The sequence below is a fragment of the Ranitomeya variabilis genome, chromosome 5 (genome assembly GCF_051348905.1).
Source record: "Ranitomeya variabilis isolate aRanVar5 chromosome 5, aRanVar5.hap1, whole genome shotgun sequence".
Classification (NCBI taxonomy): Eukaryota; Metazoa; Chordata; class Amphibia; order Anura; family Dendrobatidae; genus Ranitomeya; species Ranitomeya variabilis.
Window position 1 is genome coordinate 258957200 of NC_135236.1, and position 24406 is coordinate 258981605.

The window sequence follows — 24406 nt, forward strand, 5'->3', positions numbered from 1 at the left end:
CAGCACTAGGTGATGTCGCACACCAGTCAGTTATCTGGCACTTGCATGCGCTACTGTATACTACGGCATACCTTGACCAGATGCTCTGTCACATCTGGGTAATTTTCAGAAACCGCTGAACTACCAAATTGAGCACATGGGCCAAGCATTGCAGGTGTGTGAGCTTGCCAAGCTCCACAGCCGCCACGAGGTTATAGCCATTATCACACACAACCATGCCTGACTGGAGGCACAGATCTGTCTGCTCTGTTATTCCTTTCAATAACTCTGCCGCTGATTGTGGTTTGTCTCCCAGACACATTACCTTCAGCAGAGCCTGTTGCCGCTTCGCTCCCGGCTGATCTAGGCAACGTTCACTGAGATACCACATAGGAGATGGAGGATAAGGTGGGGGCAGGAACTGGTGTAGGGAATGGAAGAAACTCTGAAACCCCTCCTATTTGCAGTTCGCAAGAACCCCAGCGGTGAAGGCTGCGGCCTGGGTTCGGGCTTGCTGGTTCCATAAAAGTGGCCGGTTCAGGACCACAGGCTCCTGCTACCTCCGCTGTCGTGCCAGCTTGGTCTGGCTCCAATATTCCTCCGGTGTCTACTTCAGGAGTGTCGCGTGATTCTGCAACCTTTCTCATCCACTAAGCACGTAATACTCTATGGATGACTAATTGAATCCATACATATGTTTGAATGCTTTTTTTGGAGTGTTATAAAACACCGAAATGTACCTTAAAGCATGTAATACTATATGGGTGAGTAATTGAATCCCCCCAAAAATGTCAACAATTTTTTTTAAGTGTTATATAACACCAAAATGTACCGCAAATGGGTGAGTAACTGAATCCCAAAAAAAATTTCAACACTTTTTTGAAGTGTTATATAATACGGAAATATACTGCAAAGCACATAATACTCTATGGATGAGTAATTAAATGCAGAAACATTTTTCAATGCTCTTTGGAAGTGTTATATAACACCGAAATGTACCACAAAGCACATACCGTATATACTCGAGTATAAGCCGAGATTTTCAGCCCATTTTTTGGGGCTGAAAGTCACCCTCTCAGCTGTTACTCGAGTCATACCCAGGGGTCGGCAGGGGAGGGGGCGCAGGGGCTGTCTAATTATACTCACCTGCTCCTGGCGCGGTCCCTGCATGTCCCTGGCTGCCCGGCGCCCCAGCTTCTTCCTGTACTGAGCGGTCACATGGTTCCGCTCATTACAGTAATGAATATGCAGCTCCACCTCCCATAGGGGTGGAACCGCATATTCATTACTGTAATGAGCGGTAATGGTGACCACTCAGTACAGGGAGAAGCAGCAGCGCCGGGGAAGCAGGGACCTGCAGGGACCGCGCCAGGAGCAGGTGAGTATAATGGGGAGGGGAGCGCAGCGCTGCATGATATTCACCTGCTCCCCGTTCCAGCGCCGCTCCGTCTTCAGCGTCTTCTGCAGTGACGCTGAGGTCAGAGGGCGTGGTGACGTGGTTAGTGCATGCCCTCTGCCTGAAAGTCAGTGCAGAAGACGCTGAAGATGGAGCGGTGCCGGAACAAAGTCAGGCGAATATTGAAAGTGCCAGGGGCCTGAGCGACGAAGAGGTGAGTATGTGATTTTTTTTATCGCAGCAACAGCAAATGGGGCTAGTCACTGTATGGAGCATCTGTGGGGCCATAACGTTTGTGCAGCACTATAATGGGGCAAGTGTCTGTATGGGGCATCTTATGGGGCCATAACGTTTGTGCAGCACTATATGGGGCAAGTGTCTGTATGGGGCCATAATCAACGTTTGTGCAGCTCTATATGGGGCAAGTGTCTGTATGGAGCATTTATGGGGTCATAACATTTGTGCAGCATTATATGGGGCAAGTGTCTGTAGGGGGCCATAATCAATGTTTGTGCAGCACTATATGGGGCAAGTGTCTGTATGGAGCATCTTATGGGGCCATAACATTTGTGCAGCATTATATGGGGCAAGTGTCTGTATGGGGTATCTTATGGGGCCATAACGTTTGTGCAGCATTATATGGGGCAAGTGTCTGTATGGGACCATAATCAACGTTTGTGCAGCACTATATGGGGCAAGTGTCTGTATGGAGCATCTATGGGGCCATAACATTTGTGCAGCATTATATGGGGCAAGTGTTTGTATGGGGTCATAATCAATGTTTGTGCAGCACCATATGGGGCAAGTGTCTGTATGGAGCATCTATGGGGCCATAACATTTGTGCAGCATTATATGGGGCAAGTGTCTGTATGGGGCCATAATCAACGTTTGTGCAGCACTATATGGGGCAAGTGTCTGTACGGAGCATCTTATGGGGCCATAATCAACGTTTGTGCCGCACTATATGGGGCAAATATCTTTATGGAGCATCTTATGGGGCCATAATCAACATTTGTGCAGAATTATATTGGGCAAATGTGTCTATGGAGTATCTTATGGGGCCATTATTAACCTTTATGCAGGATTATATGGGGCATATTTTAATATGGAGCATCTTATGGGGCCATCATAGACTTTATGGAGCATTATATGGGGCTCCTGATTCAATATGGATATTCAAAAACACTTAACCTACTGATGTCTCAATTAATTTTACTTTTATTGGTATCTATTTTTACTTTTGACTAGTGTTGAGCATTCCGATACCGCAAGTATCGGGTATCGGCCGATACTTGCGGGTATCGGAATTCCGATACCGAGATCCGATACTTTTGTGGTATCGGGAATCGGTATCGGGATTAATATCAATGTGTAAAAGAAAGAATTAAAATAAAAAATAGGGATATACTCACCTCTCCGACGCAGCCTGGACTTTACCGCCGTAACCGGGAGCCGTTGTACCTAAGAATGCGCGCTTGAAGGGCCTTAGATGACGTCACGGCGCTCTGATTGGTCCGTAGCGGTCGCGTGACCGCTACGCGACCAATCACAAAGCAGTGACGTCACCTAAGGTATTTCAAGCGCTTGAAAGACCTTAGGTGATGTTACTGCTTTGTGATTGGTCGCGTAGCGGTCACGCGACCGCTACGGACCAATCAGAGCGCCGTGACGTCATCTAAGGCCCTTCAAGCGCGCATTCTTAGGTACAACGGCTCCCGGTTACGGCGGTAAAGTCCAGGCTGCGTCGGAGAGGTGAGTATATCCCTATTTTTTATTTTAATTCTTTCTTTTACACATTGATATGGATCCCAGGGCCTGAAGGAGAGTTTCCTCTCCTTCAGACCCTGGGAACCATACAGGATACCGTCCGATACTTGAGTCCTATTGACTTGTATTGGTATCGGGTATCGGTATCGGATTAGATCCGATACTTTGCCGGTATCGGCTGATACTTTCCGATACTGATACTTTCAAGTATCGGACGGTATCGCTCAACACTACTTTTGACATTTACCGGTAGCTGCTGCATTTCCCACCCTAGGCTTATACTCGAGTCATTAAGTTTTCCCAGTTTTTTGTGGCAAAATTAGGGAGGTCGGCTTATACTCGAGTATATACGGTAATACTCTATGGATGACAATATAGTCAATTTTTTGTCCCTCCCTAGGCTAAATGCAGAATGTAACTCATACAAACAGCAAAGCACAAGATTAGCCCTTAGAAGGAATGTTAGTATGATGGTTCAGCATCAGTATGAACACTAGATGACTCTGATTCATTAAACTGTGCACACACAGTCCTGGAGAAGCACTTTCTCCAACCAGTTCGAACTATCCCTGAGCTGTGCAATGGTGTCAGTGTGCCGAGAGTAGCGGCGCCGGTCCTTTTATAACCCCTGATGAAGTCATACGGCCAGCCAATCACAGTAATGCCACTATCAAGAGGGCTATGGCATTACAGTGATTCACAGGCAGCACACGCTGTCCATTTCCTTGTGATCCTCATTAAGATGGTTCTATTCCTTCATTGGAGTCCAGCCAGGGCCGTATTTGCCACTAGGCAATGGAGGGCATGTGCCTAGGGGAGCCAGGCTGCAGGGGCGGCAGCAAGACAGAGTGAACTTTAACCTCCCCTCCATTAGACAACCCATGAAATCTGTTGTCTTTTTGGAGGGAGGAGGGTTGGAGTCAGGAGCGCCCCTCCATATTCACTTCGAGGCTGGTGCTGCTGTATACTGGGGAACAGTGGAGTCTGGTGCTATATACTGGTGACAGGGGAGTCTGGTGCTATATACTGGTGACAGGGGAGTCTGGTGCTGTATACTGGTGAACAGGGGAGGCTGGAGCTGTTATATACTGGGGAACAGGGGAGGCTGGTGCTGCTTTATACTGGTAACAGGGAAGGCAGGAGCTGTTGTATACTGGGGAACAGGGGAGGCTGGCAGTGGTGGGCTGGGCCGGATGGCAGGGATGCATTTTACCCCTGGGCCGGTCCCCAGGCAGCTGTTCAGGGCCGCCAGAGGACTGGCACTGTACTTTTGATTGTGGCCGCCAAAACTTAATTTGTGGCCTGGATGGCGAAGTCCTTCCTGATCTTGCATGATGCATCCACATGTATTCGCCTCTTTGAGACACGAATACATTTGAATGCATGATATCCGGCACAGGGCAGAGCATCGCGGTTGTTCCCGCGCCACTGCCTAGCGTGCAGCAGAGTGATGATGTCATCATGCTGCGACCTCATCCCACTGCTGCTGCTGGCAACGCAGAGTGGGGCAGAAGAGGCAGGGATGCAGTGGCTGGTGTGAAAAATGGTGAGCAGCGCTCTGATGAGAAGCAGAAGCTGAGCTGCTGAAGATTAGAGATGTCATTTGCTGTGTATAAGGAATGGGCCATGGTGTTAGTAGTCCACGAGGGCAGCCGCATGGCATTCTGTGTGTGTATATGAGTGTGTGTGTATGTGTATATATGAGTGTGTGTGTATATGAGTGTGTATAAGTGTGGGTGTGAGTGTAAGGGCTCATACTCACATGCGAGAAACTATCGCTGCATTCATCTGCAGATGGGGGTTCGGTCTCTGCATTTATCTACTTGTCGGTGGTTCTGGTGCTGAGTTTATGTACTGATGGTGGTTCTGGCGCTGCATTCATCTACTGATGGGGGTTCTGTCGCTGCATTCATCTACCTGTCTGTGGTTCTGTCGCTGCATTCATCTACTGATGGTGGTTCTGTGGCTGCATTCATCTACTTGTCGGTGGTTCTATCGCTGCATTCATCTACTGATGGTGGTTCTATCACTGCATTCATCTACTTGTTGGCGGTTCTATCGCTGCATTCATCTACTGATGGTAGTTCTGGTGCTGAATTTATCTACTGATGGTGGTTCTATTGCTGCATTTATCTACTGATGGCTCTGCCACTTCATTCTACTACTGGTTCTGATCATGTACACATGTAGCAAATCATAATGTGCTTCATGGCTATGTTAAAACTGAAAATTATATGGTTCCATATGTGATATCTGAGGTTCTGTAGGCAGGTCAAGGTGTGACCAGTATAGAGCATTGTAAAAAAAAAATCCTAGCTAATGATGAGAAGCATAACATACTTTGCTTTACTACATATCTGAAAATGTGTATCCAGTTTAAAAATAATAATACATGAGTATATGTGATTTGTCTGATCAATAGAAACGCTCATCTGAGCTGATCCGAGTACTGTCAGGTTTGTTTTTTTTAATACACCTGTATTGAGCAAGGCCAGACACAGTTTAGTTGTAATGTGGCTGGGAATATACACATCACATAATTGATCACATAACTGCCTGCTGCCCTGCTCCCACCACCAGCACCAGAGAATCCTCACAGCGCACAGTGCACATGATGTGAGGATTCACATATAGTAACTTTAAACTTGTAGCTTAAGATCGGACAACCTTTTTAACGATGGGCTGCTACTCATGGGCCACTGCTATGTGCTTGCCCCCCCCCCCCCCGGCTAAAATTTGCCAGCCAGCCCCTGGAGGCTGGTGCTGTGCAGGCTGGGGATTTGGGGATGGCTGACACTTTAGAATGGGGATTAGGGGGCATATTCCTATAGATGACTTTGAAAAGCTGAAGGTATTAAAAATACGCTCAAAAGACTGAACCTGTGCGCAGCAAGTGCAGATGTTCATTCTTTTAGTGTTTAATTAGCATTTTTTAAAGCGTTTTACAGAGTACATCTGCCTTAAAAAGATGTTGTTCGCACAGACTCAGTAGGGGGCGCAATCACGAAAAGTGCCTAAAGCAGAATGAAGGCCAAATATGGCCCTGAGTCCAGCTGTGTTTAATAAAACTGATAGGGCTTGATTTGGAAAAACACACACCTGTCTATATAAGACCTCACAGCTCACAGTGCATGTCAGACCAAATGAGAATCATGAGTTCAACAGGAACGGGCCAAGGAGCTCAGAGACAGAATTTTGGCAAGGCACAGATCTGGCCAAGGTTACAACAGAATTTCTGCAGTACTCAAGGTTCCTAAGAGCACAGTGGCCTCCATAATCTTTAAATAGGAGAAGTTTGGGACCTCCAGAAGTCTTCCTAGACCTGGCCGTCCAGCCAAACTGAGCAATCGTGGGAGAAGAGCCTTGGTGAGAGAGGTGAAGAAGAATCCCAAGATCACTGTGGTTGAGCTCCACAGATGCAGTAGGGAGATGGGAGAAAGTTCCACAAAGTCAACTATCACTGCAGCCCTCCACCAGTTGGGCCTTTATGGCAGAATGGCCCGACGGAAGCCTCTTATCAGTGCAAGACATATGAAAGCCCTCATAGAGTTTGCTAAAAAGTATATGCAGGACTCTGCGACTATGAGAAATATGATTCTCTGGTCTGATGAGATGAACGTAGACTTTTTTGCGATAATTCTAAGCGGTATGTGTGGAGAAAACCAGGCACTGCTCCTGATCTACCCAATACAATCCCAACAGTGAAACATGGTGGTGACAACATCATGCTATGGGGGTGTTTTTCATTTGCAAGGACAGGATGACTGGTTGTCATTGAAGGAAACATGAATGCAGCCAAGTACAGGGATATCCTGGATGAACACCTCTTCCAGAGTGCTCAGAACCGAAGGTTCACCTTCCAACAAGACAATGACCCTAAGCACACAGCTAAAATAACAAAGGAGCGGCTTCAGAACAACTATGTGACAATTCTTGACTGGCCCAGTGAGGGCCCTGACCTAAACCCAATTGAGCATCTCTGGAGAGACCGCAAAATGGCTGTCCACCAACGTTCACCATCCAACCTGACGGAGCTGGAGAGGATCTGCAAGGAAGAATGACAGAGGATCCCCAAATCCAGGTGTGAAAAACTTGATGCATCATTTCCAAGAAGTATCGTGGCTCTATTAGCTGAAAAGGGTGCTTCTATTCAATACTGAGTAAAGGGTCTGAATACTTATGACCATGTGATATTTCAGTTTTTCTTTTTTAACCCCTTCATGACCGTGGGATTTTTCATTTTTCTGTGTTCGTTTTTCACTCCCCTCCTTCCCAGAGCCATAACTTTTTTATTTTTCCGTCAATTTGGCCATGTGAGGGCTTATTTTTTGCGGGACGAGTTGTACTTTTGAACGACATCATTGGTTTTACCATGTTGTGTACTAGAAAACGGGAAAAAAATTCCAAGTGCGGTGAAATTGCAAAAAAAGTACAATCCCACACTTGTTTTTTGCTTGGATTTTTTGCTAGGTTCACTAAATGCTAAAACTGACCTGCCATTATGATTCTCCAGGTCATTACAAGTTTATAGACACCTAACATGACTAGGTTATTTTTTACCTAAGTAGTGAAAAAAAATTCCAAACTTTGCTAAAAAAAAAAAAAAATTGCGCCATTCTCCGATACTCGTAGCGTCTCCATGTTTCATGATCTGGGGTCGGTTGAGGGCTTATTTTTTGCGTGCCGAGCTGATGTTTTTAATGATATCATTTCGGTGCAGATACGTTCTTTTGATCGCCCGTTATTGCATTTTAATGCAATGTCGCGGCGACCAAAAAAACTTAATTCTGGCGTTTCTATTTTTTTTCTCGTTACGCCATTTAGCGATCAGGTTAATGCTTTTTTTTTATTGATAGATCGGGCGATTCTGAACATGGCGATACCAAATATGTGTAGATTTGATTTTTATATTTTTTTTATTTTTTTCAAATTTTTTTAACTTTTTTTTTTTACTTTTGCCATGCTTCAATAGCCTCCATGGGAGGCTAGAAGCTGGCACAGCACAATCGCCTCTGCTACATAGCAGCGATCTGCTGTTCGCTGCTATGTAGTAGAAAATCAGGTGTGCTGTGAGCGCCGACCACAGGGTGGCGCTCACAGCTACCGGCGATCAGTAACCATAGAGGTCTCAAGGACCTCTATGGTTACAATGGAGAACCATCGCCGACCTCCGATCATGTGACGGGGTCGGCGATGCCGTCATTTCCGCCCGGCCGGATGCGGTAGTTAAATGCCGCTGTCTGCGTTTGACAGAGGCATTTACTAGTTAATAGCGGCGGGTGAATCGCGATTTCACCCGCCGCTATTGCAGGCACATGTCAGCTGTTCAAAACAGCTAAAGAAAAAACCTAGCACTCAACTTGATGCGTGTGTGAACTTTTATTTGTAGTACCCAATAAACGTTTCGGTCCCACATATGGACCTTCATCAGTTACTACAGGTGAGAAAACCAAAGTAATATAACAAAAATAATAATAATAATATAAAACAACAAAAGTATATACATAGATGCAATTCAGATATAGAGCGGCATCAATGAGGTAGCAGGTCAAGAAAATAGGCGAAAGTACATGCTGAAGAGAACCATGCGATATATAAAGGCATTATCTATCCACTAGGTGAGATATAAGAAGGTGGTAATGTGAGACACGTACCGTACTATGGTGAGGCCTGGGCATAAGAGACAGAAATGTCTCAGGGCACACATACATGCAGCGTCTATAAGTCACATAAGGGGTAAGTTAGGAGCGTGACTAAAGATGCTATACTGTGAAAAAAAATACCCGTTTAGAGATACCTTATCTGAGCGCTGAACTGGTGAAAATGCTGGGGGTAAAGAAAACATAGGGTGAGTGCCATAATAGAAAGGGCTGTATGGGAGTGGTGTAAAGCAGCGCAAGCTAAACATTACCTGATGGCGGCCAGACGTGATGTGCCGTGGTCAGACGCGGTTTCCGCCGCTGGTCTGATATGGGGGTGTGTAAGCCGCTACTAAATAGGCCTGGGGAGTGTCCCTTTTGGCGTTTAACACCAATGAAAATAAGCGCTCGTAGTACCGGAAGTGACCACATGAAAACTTGAATGTGTCTGTCAAGTGTGTGTGCGGCTAGGAAGCCGGCACACCAGCATGACAGGGGCCGGCGGAAGTGACGTATCTCTGTGTGGCCGTTCCTAGGGAACATGCTGCGGTCAACTAAGTTCCACCCAGTAAGATTGTCTCTCAGTGCTGAAGATAGAAAGAGGGGCGGTGCCTAACGGAGATCCTGTAAGTGGTGAAGGAGCTCCGTGATTCATGCCGGTATTCAGTGCTGGATTCGGCCATATAAGTTGTAGAAATGGTGAAAAAGGAAGAAGAGCTTGATCCAGTGCGGTCATAGAGTGGTAGAAATGACTTCAGTATAAACGGCTCTAGTAATAGAGAAAGAACATAGTTACACATATGGCATATATGACATGTAAATGCAACCACTTAATACTGGAACATCGCCTGTGTGCAAGGAAAATGACATGGTATAATGGTACATATGTTTAAACAATGAAAGAACAGCATTGGTATACAATGTAAGACCATGTAAAGTGAACACAGGGGGCAAGGTTACAATGTCAAGCATTTATGAGGTTGCCAACCCCATCAGGGAGCCACTAAATGTCCGCTTAGCTGTGGATGAGAAGTTTAAACAAAGATAAAAAAACCAACAAAATGTCACTGATCAAATAGGGGATTCAGATAAATGAAGCCAAGTCGTACTCCCTATTGAGACCCAACGGATGGAGAGTCTCCAAAGTGTGAATCCAGTAGGCTTCTCTACGCTTTAAACGGGCCACACGATCCCCACCCCGTCTCATAGGGGGGATGTGCTCAATTACTTGGAACCGCAATTGTGAGATGTTGTGACCCTGAGTATTAAAGTGTGACGGGATGGGTAATAGAAGATGTTTGCAGCGAATCGTGGACTTATGTTTCGAGATCCGATCGCGTATGGGTTGTGTGGTCTCTCCTACGTATAGGAGACCACATGGGCATTTTATCAAGTATATGACCCATGAGGAGGAACAGGTAAAATAGTCAGGGATTTGAAATGTTTTACCAGAGCGAGGGTGATGAAAAGAGGAGCCCTTCAGAACATTATGGCACTGTGAACAGTTGAGGCATGGAAATGTTCCTGTGCGAGGGTTTTGTAGGAAGCGTTGTCGTGGGGCTACAGCCTGGCCTGGCCTGGGATTTCTTTTACTATGTCACAGGATCCCAATAAAATCAACTTTCTGGACACAATGGTCATCCTCCATCCTGATGGCTCTATTTCCACCGACCTCTACACAAAAAGCACTGACCGTAACAGTTTGTTGCATTTTACGAGTTTCCACCCCACATCCACCAAGAAATCGGTACCCAAATCCCAATTTCATCGGGTCTCGAAAATTGTGTCAGATGCTGACCAGCGACCAGTTCGCTTACAAGAAATGGCCACTAAATTTACCCAACGTGGGTATCCGTCATCCATCCTTCAGGACGCGAGTTTACCTTCACCCCCACGACCCAACAGAGCCAAGAATCGTATCCCATTTATTCATTCATACCACCCATTCGCCTATATCTTACACAGGTCCATACGTAGGCACTGGCATCTACTAGGAAAGGCCCACCCTAATGTTCTAGAATTCCAAAATCCATTCCTTCCTTGCTTCAAGCGCCCTCCAAATCTAAAGGATACACTAGTAAGGGCGGATGTAGGATCTAGTAAAGCAGCCCCACGACAACGCTTCCTACAAAACCCTCGCACAGGAACATTTCCATGCCTCAACTGTTCACAGTGCCATAATGTTCTGAAGGGCTCCTCTTTTCATCACCCTCGCTCTGGTAAAACATTTCACATCCCTGACTATTTTACCTGTTCCTCCTCATGGGTCATATACTTGATAAAATGCCCATGTGGTCTCCTATACGTAGGAGAGACCACACAACCCATACGCGATCGGATCTCGAAACATAAGTCCACGATTCGCTGCAAACATCTTCTATTACCCATCCCGTCACACTTTAATACTCAGGGTCACAACATCTCACAATTGCGGTTCCAAGTAATTGAGCACATCCCCCCTATGAGACGGGGTGGGGATCGTGTGGCCCGTTTAAAGCGTAGAGAAGCCTACTGGATTCACACTTTGGAGACTCTCCATCCGTTGGGTCTCAATAGGGAGTACGACTTGGCTTCATTTATCTGAATCCCCTATTTGATCAGTGACATTTTGTTGGTTTTTTTATCTTTGTTTAAACTTCTCATCCACAGCTAAGCGGACATTTAGTGGCTCCCTGATGGGGTTGGCAACCTCATAAATGCTTGACATTGTAACCTTGCCCCCTGTGTTCACTTTACATGGTCTTACATTGTATACCAATGCTGTTCTTTCATTGTTTAAACATATGTACCATTATACCATGTCATTTTCCTTGCACACAGGCGATGTTCCAGTATTAAGTGGTTGCATTTACATGTCATATATGCCATATGTGTAACTATGTTCTTTCTCTATTACTAGAGCCGTTTATACTGAAGTCATTTCTACCACTCTATGACCGCACTGGATCAAGCTCTTCTTCCTTTTTCACCATTTCTACAACTTATATGGCCGAATCCAGCACTGAATACCGGCATGAATCACGGAGCTCCTTCACCACTTACAGGATCTCCGTTAGGCACCGCCCCTCTTTCTATCTTCAGCACTGAGAGACAATCTTACTGGGTGGAACTTAGTTGACCGCAGCATGTTCCCTAGGAACGGCCACACAGAGATACGTCACTTCCGCCGGCCCCTGTCATGCTGGTGTGCCGGCTTCCTAGCCGCACACACACTTGACAGACACATTCAAGTTTTCATGTGGTCACTTCCGGTACTACGAGCGCTTATTTTCATTGGTGTTAAACGCCAAAAGGGACACTCCCCAGGCCTATTTAGTAGCGGCTTACACACCCCCATATCAGACCAGCGGCGGAAACCGCGTCTGACCACGGCACATCACGTCTGGCCGCCATCAGGTAATGTTTAGCTTGCGCTGCTTTACACCACTCCCATACAGCCCTTTCTATTATGGCACTCACCCTATGTTTTCTTTACCCCCAGCATTTTCACCAGTTCAGCGCTCAGATAAGGTATCTCTAAACGGGTATTTTTTTTCACAGTATAGCATCTTTAGTCACGCTCCTAACTTACCCCTTGTTATGGAAATATTAGGGTTGGATAAATATATCCCTGTGTGTGCTGTGGCCGCTCCCAATTAGACTGAGTATTTTGAGCGCTCATCAAGAATGGACTGTACACAACTGTGACAGAACAACATTCCATCAATACTGATACTTTATTGTACATACATAGTTTTATATTTTCACATAGAAAGGAGTGGTTAGGGGTTGTCAGGGGTGGTTAGTTAATTATCATATTGTCTAGCTCCTCTGTCATTGGTTATCTAGACATATATGGAATATTGTGATTAATGCTCATATGACTGCTGATCAAGCAACTAAACTCGAGTTCTCTGTCTAGGACAAAGTGGAGACACCTGACCAGCAGTCACCAAACATCTGACTCTGTTCTGCTTTTAGGGGTGGAAAACCCCATATGATCTGTATGGGTTATATCAGGCTTATATCAGTTCAGTTCGTGTCAGCCATTTTAAACCATTGATTATAATATATATATTAGCTGTGAGCATATAAGTATATATTTGATTATAGAGGAGTATACATGCAAGTGAGATCTACATGATATATATATTTCTATCACAAGCCCCCCTTAGATATCACTTGCCCTAATCCTAGCCTCCTGTCCCAAAGCGCTGCAACTCTTTTGTGCTGTTGGCGAACTGACACAAGCCTAACGCCTGTGCCCCACTCCATACAGACTTTTCGCAAATGGGCGGTCAGGAGATCTGTCCCTAACGGGGGTTCGTTGCAATCAGTCTCTTAGTCAATAGCATGTGTAGTGAGCGATGTGTAGTCTTTATCAGGTAGGTAATCTGTTCGGTCAGGCAGGGCATCCACGACATCATTCTGGCTTGGGTGTCATCTTCTGGTAGGGGAGCTTTCTTGCCATGCGATGAGTGGATCCAAGTGGGTCTTCCATCCAGTTTCACAGAGTTTGGTGTCATCAGCAGCACTTGAGCAGGATCATCAAATCTGGGATCAAGTGGTGTTCTCCTTACAAGCTTTTTCACCAACACCCAGTCTCCTGGCTTCTAGGAGTGCATACCGGACACTGAATCTGGATCTGGCAATGAAGAAAAAAACTCGAGAATGGATGTTAGCAAGTTTCTTGGTGATTTCAATTACATAAGCAGACAAAGTATCATATTGCATAATCAGCTGCTAAGGGAAAGGATACCCCTAACCTGGGACTAGACACAAAGAAAATTTCATATGGTGACAGCTTTTCTGGGCCTCTGGGAGTGTGCCTAACACTGAGTAGTGTGATTGGGAGTGTGTAGGCCTAAGTCTGACCCTACTGCTGACTAGATCTCTCATGTGAGGTTTGCTGTGAATGCAGGTCCCTGGTCACTCTCTATCACTTCTGGGACCCCATAGCTGCATATCTCGCCTCTGAGAGTAGCTTCTTTGCAGTAGTCTTTGCTGACTGGTTCCTCACTGGGAAAGCTTCTGGCCATCCTGAGAACACGTCCGCGACCACAAGGGCATATTCGAATCCTCCACTTGGCGGCATCTGGATGTGGTCTATCTGGATCCTCTGGAAGGGGGTACAGTGGTCTGGCAAGACGATGTGTGGGAACTTTCTTCATTCTCCCAGGGTTGCATTTGCCACAGGTCAGACAGCTGTTTATGAACTTGGCTGTTAGGGTGGAGATTTCTGGAGTGAACCAGTAAGCACCAATCGGATCATTCATCTGTGTCTTTAATCTGTGTGTGGGCCCATGTGCCCACTGGACCACCATAGGGTACATGCTTCGGGGTAAACAGGGTTTGTAGTCCATTTAGTATACCCTTTCTTCTTCATGTGTTGCTCACTTCTGCATCCAGCATTCCTTCTTGTCCTTTGGGGCTTGCTCTTGCAACTTTTTTGAGCAGATCCCAGGATGTCATCTTGTCAGGTTTCCTGTCTTCAGCCGTCCTGTAGTAGCCGTCCGGCTCTACGACCTCTTCCACTTGTCCATATTGTCTTTCCTTGACTGTTTCTTTGGCTGCCATATCCGCCATGTTGTTGCCTCGTGCCCCTACTGTGTTCAGTTTTCCATGCGCTTTGACTTTTAGCATTGTCACCACTTTTGGAAGTTGAAGTGTGTTCAGCAGGTCCTTAATGGCTCCATTGATGCTTCACGGTTGTTCCGCTTGCTGTGAGGAAGTCCCTTGCAGCCCAGATGGGTCCGAAGTCGTGTGCTATGCCATGCAAGTACCTTGAATCGGTAAACATTTTCTCAGTCTTGTCTTCTGCCATCTGGTAGGCCTTCATCAGCGCTATCAGTTCTGCTTCCTGGGCTGACAGACTGGGCGGCAGACTTCTGGACCACAGGATCTCTTGATTGCTGGTCGCTGCACCTCCCGTGTGGAATCTTCCTTCATCATCTGCAAATCTGGAGCCATCCACATAGAGGATCAACTCTGGGTTGGTCAGTGGCTCTTCTGCCACCTTGGGTAGTCCTGCTGTTTCCTGTTGCATGATGCTGAAGCAATCATGGTCATCCGTCCGGAGCAAATTCAGATCCCTGCAGAAGGTATCATGCAGATTTTGATCAGACTTTTTATCTGAGGATCCGTATCTGTATCCCCCCTTGGGAGTGGGAGTAGAGTGGGCGGATTGAGGACTGTGCATTTGGAGATGGTGACATTGTTGGGCAGGAGTAGAGAGCACTGGAGGCGAAGATGCCTGGCGGTGGAGAGATGTTTTAGCTGGGTTTGGTTGAGGATTGCTGAGATGTCATGCAGAGCCAGGATTTCCCATGGTTTTTCCACTGATGTCAGTAGTCCTGTCCAGGAGGGCATGTGCCGCAACTGCTGCTCTCATGCGGGAGGAAGAGGCTCCCCTTGCAACTGGATCCAGGCAAGCTGAAAAGTAGTCCGAAAGTCTCTGCTTTCCCCCCTGAAGCTGTGTCAGGACTCCAGTAGCAAGGCCTTCTTTTCTCATCAAGTAGAGACGGAATGGCTTCTCGTAGTCAGATGGGCCTAGTGCTGGTGCTGAGACTACTGTGCCTTTTAACTTATTGAACGAGCTGAAGACTGCATCAGTCAGGAGGAACGGGGCCAAGGAAGACCTGTAGGACCATCTTCTCCACTGTGGTCTTCCGGTCATCTGTCAGGTGTTTCGCCTGGCGAGCAATACAGTGTCTCTGGAATGTAACTTGCTTCAGACACCACTGGACTTCGTTCTTTGAGATCTTGCAGTGCTGCTCCGCCAGGTAGAGTAGGAGATACAAGGAATGGGCTTTACACATGTCAAAGTCAATTGCACAAAGGAGTAGATTGTCCATGTATTGTAGCAGGGTCACTTCTGCATGTTCTGTGACTCGGTTGGTGAGAACTGTGGACATTGCTTTGGTGAACTGTGAAGGGCTGTTCTGGGCCCACTGTGGCATCACTGTCCATGTGTGGTGTCCCCCCTGGTGTATTAAGGCAAACAGGAACTGGTCATCCGGGTGAAGGGGGAACACTGGAGAAAACCTTAGCCAGGTCGGTCACTGTGAACACTTTTGCTGTGGCAGGCACATTTGAGAGCAGAGTGTGTGGATTCGGCATAATTGCAGTTTCAAACACCGTGGCGTCATTCTCAGCTCTCAGGTTATATACCATTCTGAACTTGGCTGGCTCTCCTTTTACAGTCTTTTTCTTGACGGGGAAAAGCGGGGTATTGCAAGGCGATGTGCGAGGAACAATGATTCCTATTTCCAGGTAGACCTTCAGTTGGTCAGAGGCAGCTTGACTCTATGCCTGGCCTGGGCCTTACGAGGGTACGGGGTACATGGCTTGAGTGACACCCGTACTGGGGCAACTTGAGGTTTTCTCATGTGCTGGGGTCCCTTAGACCATAGACTTTCTGGTACTACATCCAGTACCTCCTTGGGTAGGCCTCATCAATTGTTTAATGTTCTTGTAGGGCCGCCAGCATGACTCTTCTCGGGTCAGGGATGAAGAAAGTGTCACTGTCCCATCTTCCTGGAACACTGTGGTTGCCTTCAGCTTCTGCAGTAGGTTCGCTCCCAGCAGGTTGAGTGGCAGGTCCTTTACACCACAAACTGGGACAGGATAGAGTGTCCTGGCTGAGTGCACACGCTCAGTGGCTTTGTAAGCTGAGAATGTCTGACTTGACCATCAATGCCCATGCGAGACACAGAGGATTCTGATAGGCAGGTGGGATCAGCGAGTTCCACAGGTGTCATCACACTTCTGGCTGCACCACTTTGGATCTGACAACGCCATCCACTTTTAAAGGTAATTTGAGGTATTGGTCCTGCAGATGAAGTTTTACATGTCAGGAGCGTAGTGTCTTGCGGACCTGGCTTGCTTGCCTCTGTCCTATGGATGGGGTACTTCACTGCTTTCTGCACTTCCTCCTTGACCTGTTTCTCTGGACCAACTCTTGGGTTGCATGGGTCCAGTCTCTTCGGGGGCGTGAGTGCTGGTCTCCGAATGGAGGCGTGGGTGCTTTGCACTGGTTCTGGAAATGGCCAAACTTGCCACAGATGTAACACTTGACACTTTTTCTGTCTTTGTAGGGTGGTTGCGCTTCCAGGTCAGTAGTCACCATGAGAGGGGCTGTCTTCTGCACCCCTGGTTGAGACTCAATCCTTTTGGCTACTGTGGACAACGGCATGATGGGTACTGTAGCGGCAGCGGGGTCCGGCCTGCTGATTGAAGCTGCGGTGGTAAGACGGGGCCTGCAGGTGCATTCGTGACGAGGCCCGGGGTGCCATGAGACCGGCGGCTGCATCCAACCCAAGGTCTTGGGGCATTACAGGGGCTGCGGCTGCATCTGCCGTCACTTCTTACCCCTGGTCTGACATAGCTTCTCCCCTTTGCTAACCTTATTGAGGTCGGTGTCTCCTCTCTGGAGTCTGCAGCGGTTCTTCTGGTGTGTTGGTCGGCACTTTGCAGCGTCTTCACCTCTGGCTCCCCTTCTGGTGTTCTCAGCAGCACGGCACCCTTTTCCTTCTTTGCGCTCTTTGTGGTGCTATAATGGCGGCAGTTTTGGTGACAATCGGCAATAAACAGTCTCCTAGGCGCACATAAAACATTTTTTCTGGGTCAGTCCACTGCTATTGACCTGTTCCTAGGCCTAGCCACTATCAGTGGTTTCCTGATTGGCTGTCTCAGTCCATGCCCAAAGGCCTGTGTATCTGGTCATGAATGGTGAAGCCCAAGTCTTGGAATACTTGCATTACTCTGCAATGAAACTTCTTTACAGACTCTGTCTTTTCTTGGCTCATGTCATGTAAGCTGAGGGCCTGTCCGGCCAGCCTGCCTTTGGCCCACTCTCTGAGTTGTTCAATTAGCTGTGGCCCTGACTTCCAAGCATGTACGTCTGATTCTGCTGGAAGTTTGAATTGTTCCTTCATGATTGGCCAGAGTGCATCACCTGCTTCTATTTTCATTCATGGCCCAGAGATCATTCCAGGTGGCTGCATATGTTTACTGCTTCTGCTACATTCTTCGGTAAAATGGCATGGGATGCATCCCTGGGTCTGGAAGATTGTCACCTGACTTGAAGTGCAGTGCACATAGTGTAACGGTGGTGCCTCTATCTGCCCCTGCATTCTTGGTGCCTGTGGGTTTCTTTTCTAGTACTAGACAGCATGTATGATGTTCCCTCTTCATCTTCATCAGAGGAATAGTTGTGATAGCTTGTACTGGGGTCATACACTGACTGATTTTGGACTTAGAAGTTGCTTTTTTATGTGAGGATGTCTCCCCCCTTGCTGAAGCTATGATGGATTAGGCTTATAGTTTCATGTTGGTGTGAATGTGGATGCAGGCAGCTCTGACCGGTGCTGAAGCTGTACATTATCAATACATAGTGATAGCAATGTTCATGTAAAACCTTAAGGGTTACAATATTGTTGACTGTGAAATGAGGTAACGGAGGATCTGTCAGTGAGCTCGTTCTGATATCATTCCTCCCCCCCCTGCACCCAGGGCTGAGCTGTCTGCTACCTGATGTGTCTGGGGCTGCCCACTGTGGGGGGGGCTTTCACCCTCTTTCCCCGATATCACAAATGGCAATGGCTAGACTGTGCCAGGGACATGGAAAGGGAACCTTCTGCTGTAAGCACCATATCGTTTGAATTGGGCGTTGGCTCAGCTGGCAACAAGGAGGAAGAAGAGGGAGGGGTTGAGGAGTGAGACAAAGGAATAGTAGGAGGGGAGAGAGAATGTGGAGAGAGAGGGAGGAGAAGAGAGGAGAGAGAAGGAGGGGAGTGAGAGGGTGAGGAGAAGAGGGAGGAGAGAGAGAGAGGAGAAAGGTGTGGTGGGGGAGTGGAGAAGGAGGGAGGAGAAGATGGAGGGTATGGAGGAGAGAGATAGAGAGGGGAAGAGAGAGAGAGAGAGAGAATGTGGAGGAAGAGGAGAGGAAAGGAGAGAGAGAATACGGAGAGAAAAGACTGACAGAGAAAAAAAAAGAAAAAAAAGAAAGAGGATAGAGGAGAACAACAAGAATAATAGAGAGGAGCAATTATGCCTTCTCCCTGTAGGGAGAGACGGGGTGCGCCACATACTGTGCAAAAAAATAACTACCTATACCATGGATTCTGCTAAAAGCAGACTGCGCAGATTCTCCCGTCTCATACCCACAAAAATCACTTCCTGGTTTGCTCACACAACTTTCTGTACCACCTAAACGATGTAAGCTCTGCTGCCACTTCATACCATGTATTAGTATTCAGCAATCTAACATCAGCTACTGTAACTTCCCTTATTTTCCTTTCTACGTCATGCCATTCCGCAGCTTGAAATCTGCCATTCTAATGAATTTCACGTACTTTATAGCTTCCAAAAATCTTCACATACTTAATACCTTCGTGTCCTGCCACTATCTAAGGGCTGTTTTCTCATCAGGAAGTAAAAAGACTTTCCTGTTGCTCGGCCACTTTATTCCCCATAGCAAAAGCAAAAAAATGAAAATGAAAAACACACAAAAATGAGAAAAGAAAACAGTACTAAAAAAAACTTCTAAAAATGAGTATATAAAACACTAAGAAAAACTCAAAACGATAAGAAAAACCGTCAAAAACTTAGTTCACAACCAAAAATTCAAAACTTTGATACAAGAGTACGGAAAAAAAAAAAAAAAACTTTTTCAAAAATAAAAAATAAAAAAGGTAAAGAGATTGAAGATTGAGGAAAACTTAATTAAAAATTTTAAAATGCCGCAAAAAGAAAAAAACCCCTTAAGAGAGTAAAAAAAACTAAAAATTAAAACGGCTTTTCTCTTTTTTTTTTTCCTTTAGAATCTCTGCGCTCAAATGCAGTCAGAGACACACTTCCTCTTAGATATCACGTATGCCATTGCAATAATATCAAATGTCACTAAAATCACGTTTCTGAAAACACTTATGTCACATCAAAAATGATAGATACAACTTAAATTTCACTTCTTCACAAAAAAAAAAAACTACACATAGCCAGCATTGCAGTCAGAAAAAAACAGATGTGACAGTTTGATTTACCATGCATATCTCCGCTTCAGATGAAAAAGAGGAAGTTCATGAGAGAAGGAAAAAAAAAACCAAAACTTTCTTTTCACTATTTCATGCTTCTTAAAGCGGCAATAGTACATGACACAAACAGAAACAGACAAATCCGAGAGATGCCCTTTTAAATTCTGTGACACGTGCAGGCCGTTCTGGGAACAGACAACTGTCAATCGCACTGGCACGCATATGCCGGGAATCTACCACCCTCCGATCCGGTCGTCCTGACTGGCCGCCGGCTACGGGAATCTGTGGCAGCCCCTGTAATCTATCACCATCCGTGCCTGGATTCTGGAGCCACCTGCTCCGGAACTACCTGTTCCTTTCCTCTTGCACGGGAATCTGTGATAGCTTACTCAGCGATTTGAACTCCTGCTGTCTGTTACCCAGCCACCATAAACAAAAGTCACTTTTTCCTTCTTCTCTCGGATTTTACACAAATACATATACACGGTACACAGCAGACACCTCCCAGGGTGGATTCGTGGCTACGGATTTTTTACACTACCTGGGAATTTGTGACCACATCTGACCGGCAAGAGGCATAGACAAGGACTGGGCACAGGGGACTTTCAGGTAAGATGATAACATTTTCTTACCTTACTTATGGAGCTGCGCAGTCTCCTGCCCCTGTGCCAGGCCACGCTACAACTTCCGTATGTCCGGTCAGAAGGATCCCGTGCGTTTCATCCGAGCTGTTGGGCGCCATTTGTTATGGAAATATTAGGGTTGGATAAATATATCCCTGTGTGTGCTGTGGCCGCTCCCAATTAGACTATTTTGAGCGCTCATCAAGAATGGACTGTACACAACTGTGACAGAACAACATTCCATCAATACTGATACTTTATTGTACATACATAGTTTTATATTTTCACATAGAAAGGAGTGGTTAGGGGTTGTCAGGGGTGGTTAGTTAATTATCATATTGTCTAGCTCCTCTGTCATTGGTTATCTAGACATATATGGAATATTGTGATTAATGCTCATATGACTGCTGATCAAGCAACTAAACTCGAGTTCTCTGTCTAGGACAAAGTGGAGACACCTGACCAGCAGTCACCAAACATCTGACTCTGTTCTGCTTTTAGGGGTGGAAAACCCCATATGATCTGTATGGGTTATATCAGGCTTATATCAGTTCAGTTCGTGTCAGCCATTTTAAACCATTGATTATAATATATATATTAGCTGTGAGCATATAAGTATATATTTGATTATAGAGGAGTATACATGCAAGTGAGATCTACATGATATATATATTTCTATCACAAGCCCCCCTTAGATATCACTTGCCCTAATCCTAGCCTCCTGTCCCAAAGCGCTGCAACTCTTTTGTGCTGTTGGCGAACTGACACAAGCCTAACGCCTGTGCCCCACTCCATACAGACTTTTCGCAAATGGGCGGTCAGGAGATCTGTCCCTAACGGGGGTTCGTTGCAATCAGTCTCTTAGTCAATAGCATGTGTAGTGAGCGATGTGTAGTCTTTATCAGGTAGGTAATCTGTTCGGTCAGGCAGGGCATCCACGACATCATTCTGGCTTGGGTGTCATCTTCTGGTAGGGGAGCTTTCTTGCCATGCGATGAGTGGATCCAAGTGGGTCTTCCATCCAGTTTCACAGAGTTTGGTGTCATCAGCAGCACTTGAGCAGGATCATCAAATCTGGGATCAAGTGGTGTTCTCCTTACAAGCTTTTTCACCAACACCCAGTCTCCTGGCTTCTAGGAGTGCATACCGGACACTGAATCTGGATCTGGCAATGAAGAAAAAAACTCGAGAATGGATGTTAGCAAGTTTCTTGGTGATTTCAATTACATAAGCAGACAAAGTATCATATTGCATAATCAGCTGCTAAGGGAAAGGATACCCCTAACCTGGGACTAGACACAAACAAAATTTCATATGGTGACAGCTTTTCTGGGCCTCTGGGAGTGTGCCTAACACTGAGTAGTGTGATTGGGAGTGTGTAGGCCTAAGTCTGACCCTACTGCTGACTAGATCTCTCATGTGAGGTTTGCTGTGAATGCAGGTCCCTGGTCACTCTCTATCACTTCTGGGACCCCATAGCTGCATATCTCGCCTCTGAGAGTAGCTTCTTTGCAGTAGTCTTTGCTGACTGGTTCCTCACTGGGAAAGCTTCTGGCCATCCTGAGAACACGTCCGCGACCACAAGGGCATATTCGAATCCTCCACTTGGCGGCATCTGGATGTGGTCTATCTGGATCCTCTGGAAGGGGGTACAGTGGTCTGGCAAGACGATGTGTGGGAACTTTCTTCATTCTCCCAGGGTTGCATTTGCCACAGGTCAGACAGCTGTTTATGAACTTGGCTGTTAGGGTGGAGATTTCTGGAGTGAACCAGTAAGCACCAATCGGATCATTCATCTGTGTCTTTAATCTGTGTGTGGGCCCATGTGCCCACTGGACCACCATAGGGTACATGCTTCGGGGTAAACAGGGTTTGTAGTCCATTTAGTATACCCTTTCTTCTTCATGTGTTGCTCACTTCTGCATCCAGCATTCCTTCTTGTCCTTTGGGGCTTGCTCTTGCAACTTTTTTGAGCAGATCCCAGGATGTCATCTTGTCAGGTTTCCTGTCTTCAGCCGTCCTGTAGTAGCCGTCCGGCTCTACGACCTCTTCCACTTGTCCATATTGTCTTTCCTTGACTGTTTCTTTGGCTGCCATATCCGCCATGTTGTTGCCTCGTGCCCCTACTGTGTTCAGTTTTCCATGCGCTTTGACTTTTAGCATTGTCACCACTTTTGGAAGTTGAAGTGTGTTCAGCAGGTCCTTAATGGCTCCATTGATGCTTCACGGTTGTTCCGCTTGCTGTGAGGAAGTCCCTTGCAGCCCAGATGGGTCCGAAGTCGTGTGCTATGCCATGCAAGTACCTTGAATCGGTAAACATTTTCTCAGTCTTGTCTTCTGCCATCTGGTAGGCCTTCATCAGCGCTATCAGTTCTGCTTCCTGGGCTGACAGACTGGGCGGCAGACTTCTGGACCACAGGATCTCTTGATTGCTGGTCGCTGCACCTCCCGTGTGGAATCTTCCTTCATCATCTGCAAAATAACTTACCGTATTTAAAAATGATTTCACGTGAAATGGAAGAACACTGCATTTACCACATTTTTTTAACCTTTTTGTAAGATTTATGGGGAAAAAATTAATAGCAAAGATATACAGTATATCACCAAAAGAAAGGAGTTGAAAACGGGCATGACTCATGCAGGGAATAGAGACATCTTGTTTCTATGTACAAACACAGTAGAAAACACAGTAGTTTGACAATAAATGGCTTCACCCAACCACTAACCATCAGTGGAGAAAAGTTTTGGTGTTATCATTCATATTCTCTGACAAAAGGCCAAGAAAGCAACAATTCTGCCAGGGTATGTAAACTTTTGAGCACAGCTGTAGAACAGAGAAAAGATAAGAATTATCTGTGTAGAAAGGCAAAATGAGCAATTGCAAGTACACAGTGCCATAAAATATGATGACTGTAATATATTAAAAGGATAAAAACTTTGATGGGAGGAGGAGTGCTTCTTTAAATGCACAGACATTTCTCAATCACAGCAGCAGAAATGTTATTCATGCTGAAGGTACATATGGCCAATTGATACTTTACTTTCCTTTTGCAGTTTTATCAATATATTTTCTGATATTAAATTTGAAATGCATAGAGGGAAATATCAGTGAGTATTGCTTCACTATCTACTAGTGCAAAAATAGAGCCTGCTGGGGTAGACTCGCAAACAAGAATTGAACCACTTTCGCTAAAAATCGCTTGTATAAACTTAGGAAAAAAAATTTACTGTCAGTTTAGTGACAGTTGTTTTTAATAAGACTAATATGTCTTAAAATTCATTTTTCAGAAATCTGCCTGCTGACACGAGGAAGGAGAACTGCAAGTGTAAAAGCTGACACATATTGTCGCCTGTACTCATTGAGTGTAGACCACTTTAATGAGGTTCTGGAGGAGTATCCAATGATGAGACGGGCATTTGAAAGTGTAGCATTAGACCGCTTGGACCGAATTGGTGAGTTGATATTTTGATTTGGCATTAACCAAGAATTATAAATTACAAAAGTACTTTTCTCAATGAGTAACATGTAAGATTAATTAAGCATATGATTAATATAGCTGAGCATATTTAATGAAATGGATATATGAAATCTGCTATCTCTTTTTCCCTCTCAAAGTTTCTAACCCTCAACATGGACAAAATTTCCTAATTTTAACCAAACCATTCAACTCCTCTACCATTGCTATCAATCACTCCTTGCTCAACATTTTCATCAGTTCACTGCCATGTTTAGTAATTTAAATATTAAGAAAGATTGAATGTTTGGAAGATAAATTTTGTCTTTGTTGTATTTTAGAAAGCAGATTTCTGTTGGCCACTTGAATTCTGGATGGGGGAGTAATATGAAAGTTAACCCATTGTCTACCAACGTCCTTTTTGTGGGACGCCTAACCTTTAGCTTCTAGCAACTAAGATTTTATAATTTTTATAATTAGGTCCAATTTTTTGTGTTGTGTTTGTGAAATGAATGTTTTCAAAATAGGAAATCA

General features: G+C 45.7%; 1 protein-coding gene across 1 annotated transcript in view; it reads left to right on the forward strand.

Annotated features, from left to right (window-relative positions):
• HCN4 (hyperpolarization activated cyclic nucleotide gated potassium channel 4) overlaps positions 1-24406 on the forward strand; it is a 433381-nt gene that overhangs the window by 394944 nt on the left and 14031 nt on the right. The window contains exon 7 of the mRNA XM_077264133.1: positions 23706-23870. Within this exon, the coding sequence (XP_077120248.1) occupies positions 23706-23870 (165 nt within the window). The remainder of the gene's footprint in view (positions 1-23705; positions 23871-24406) is intronic.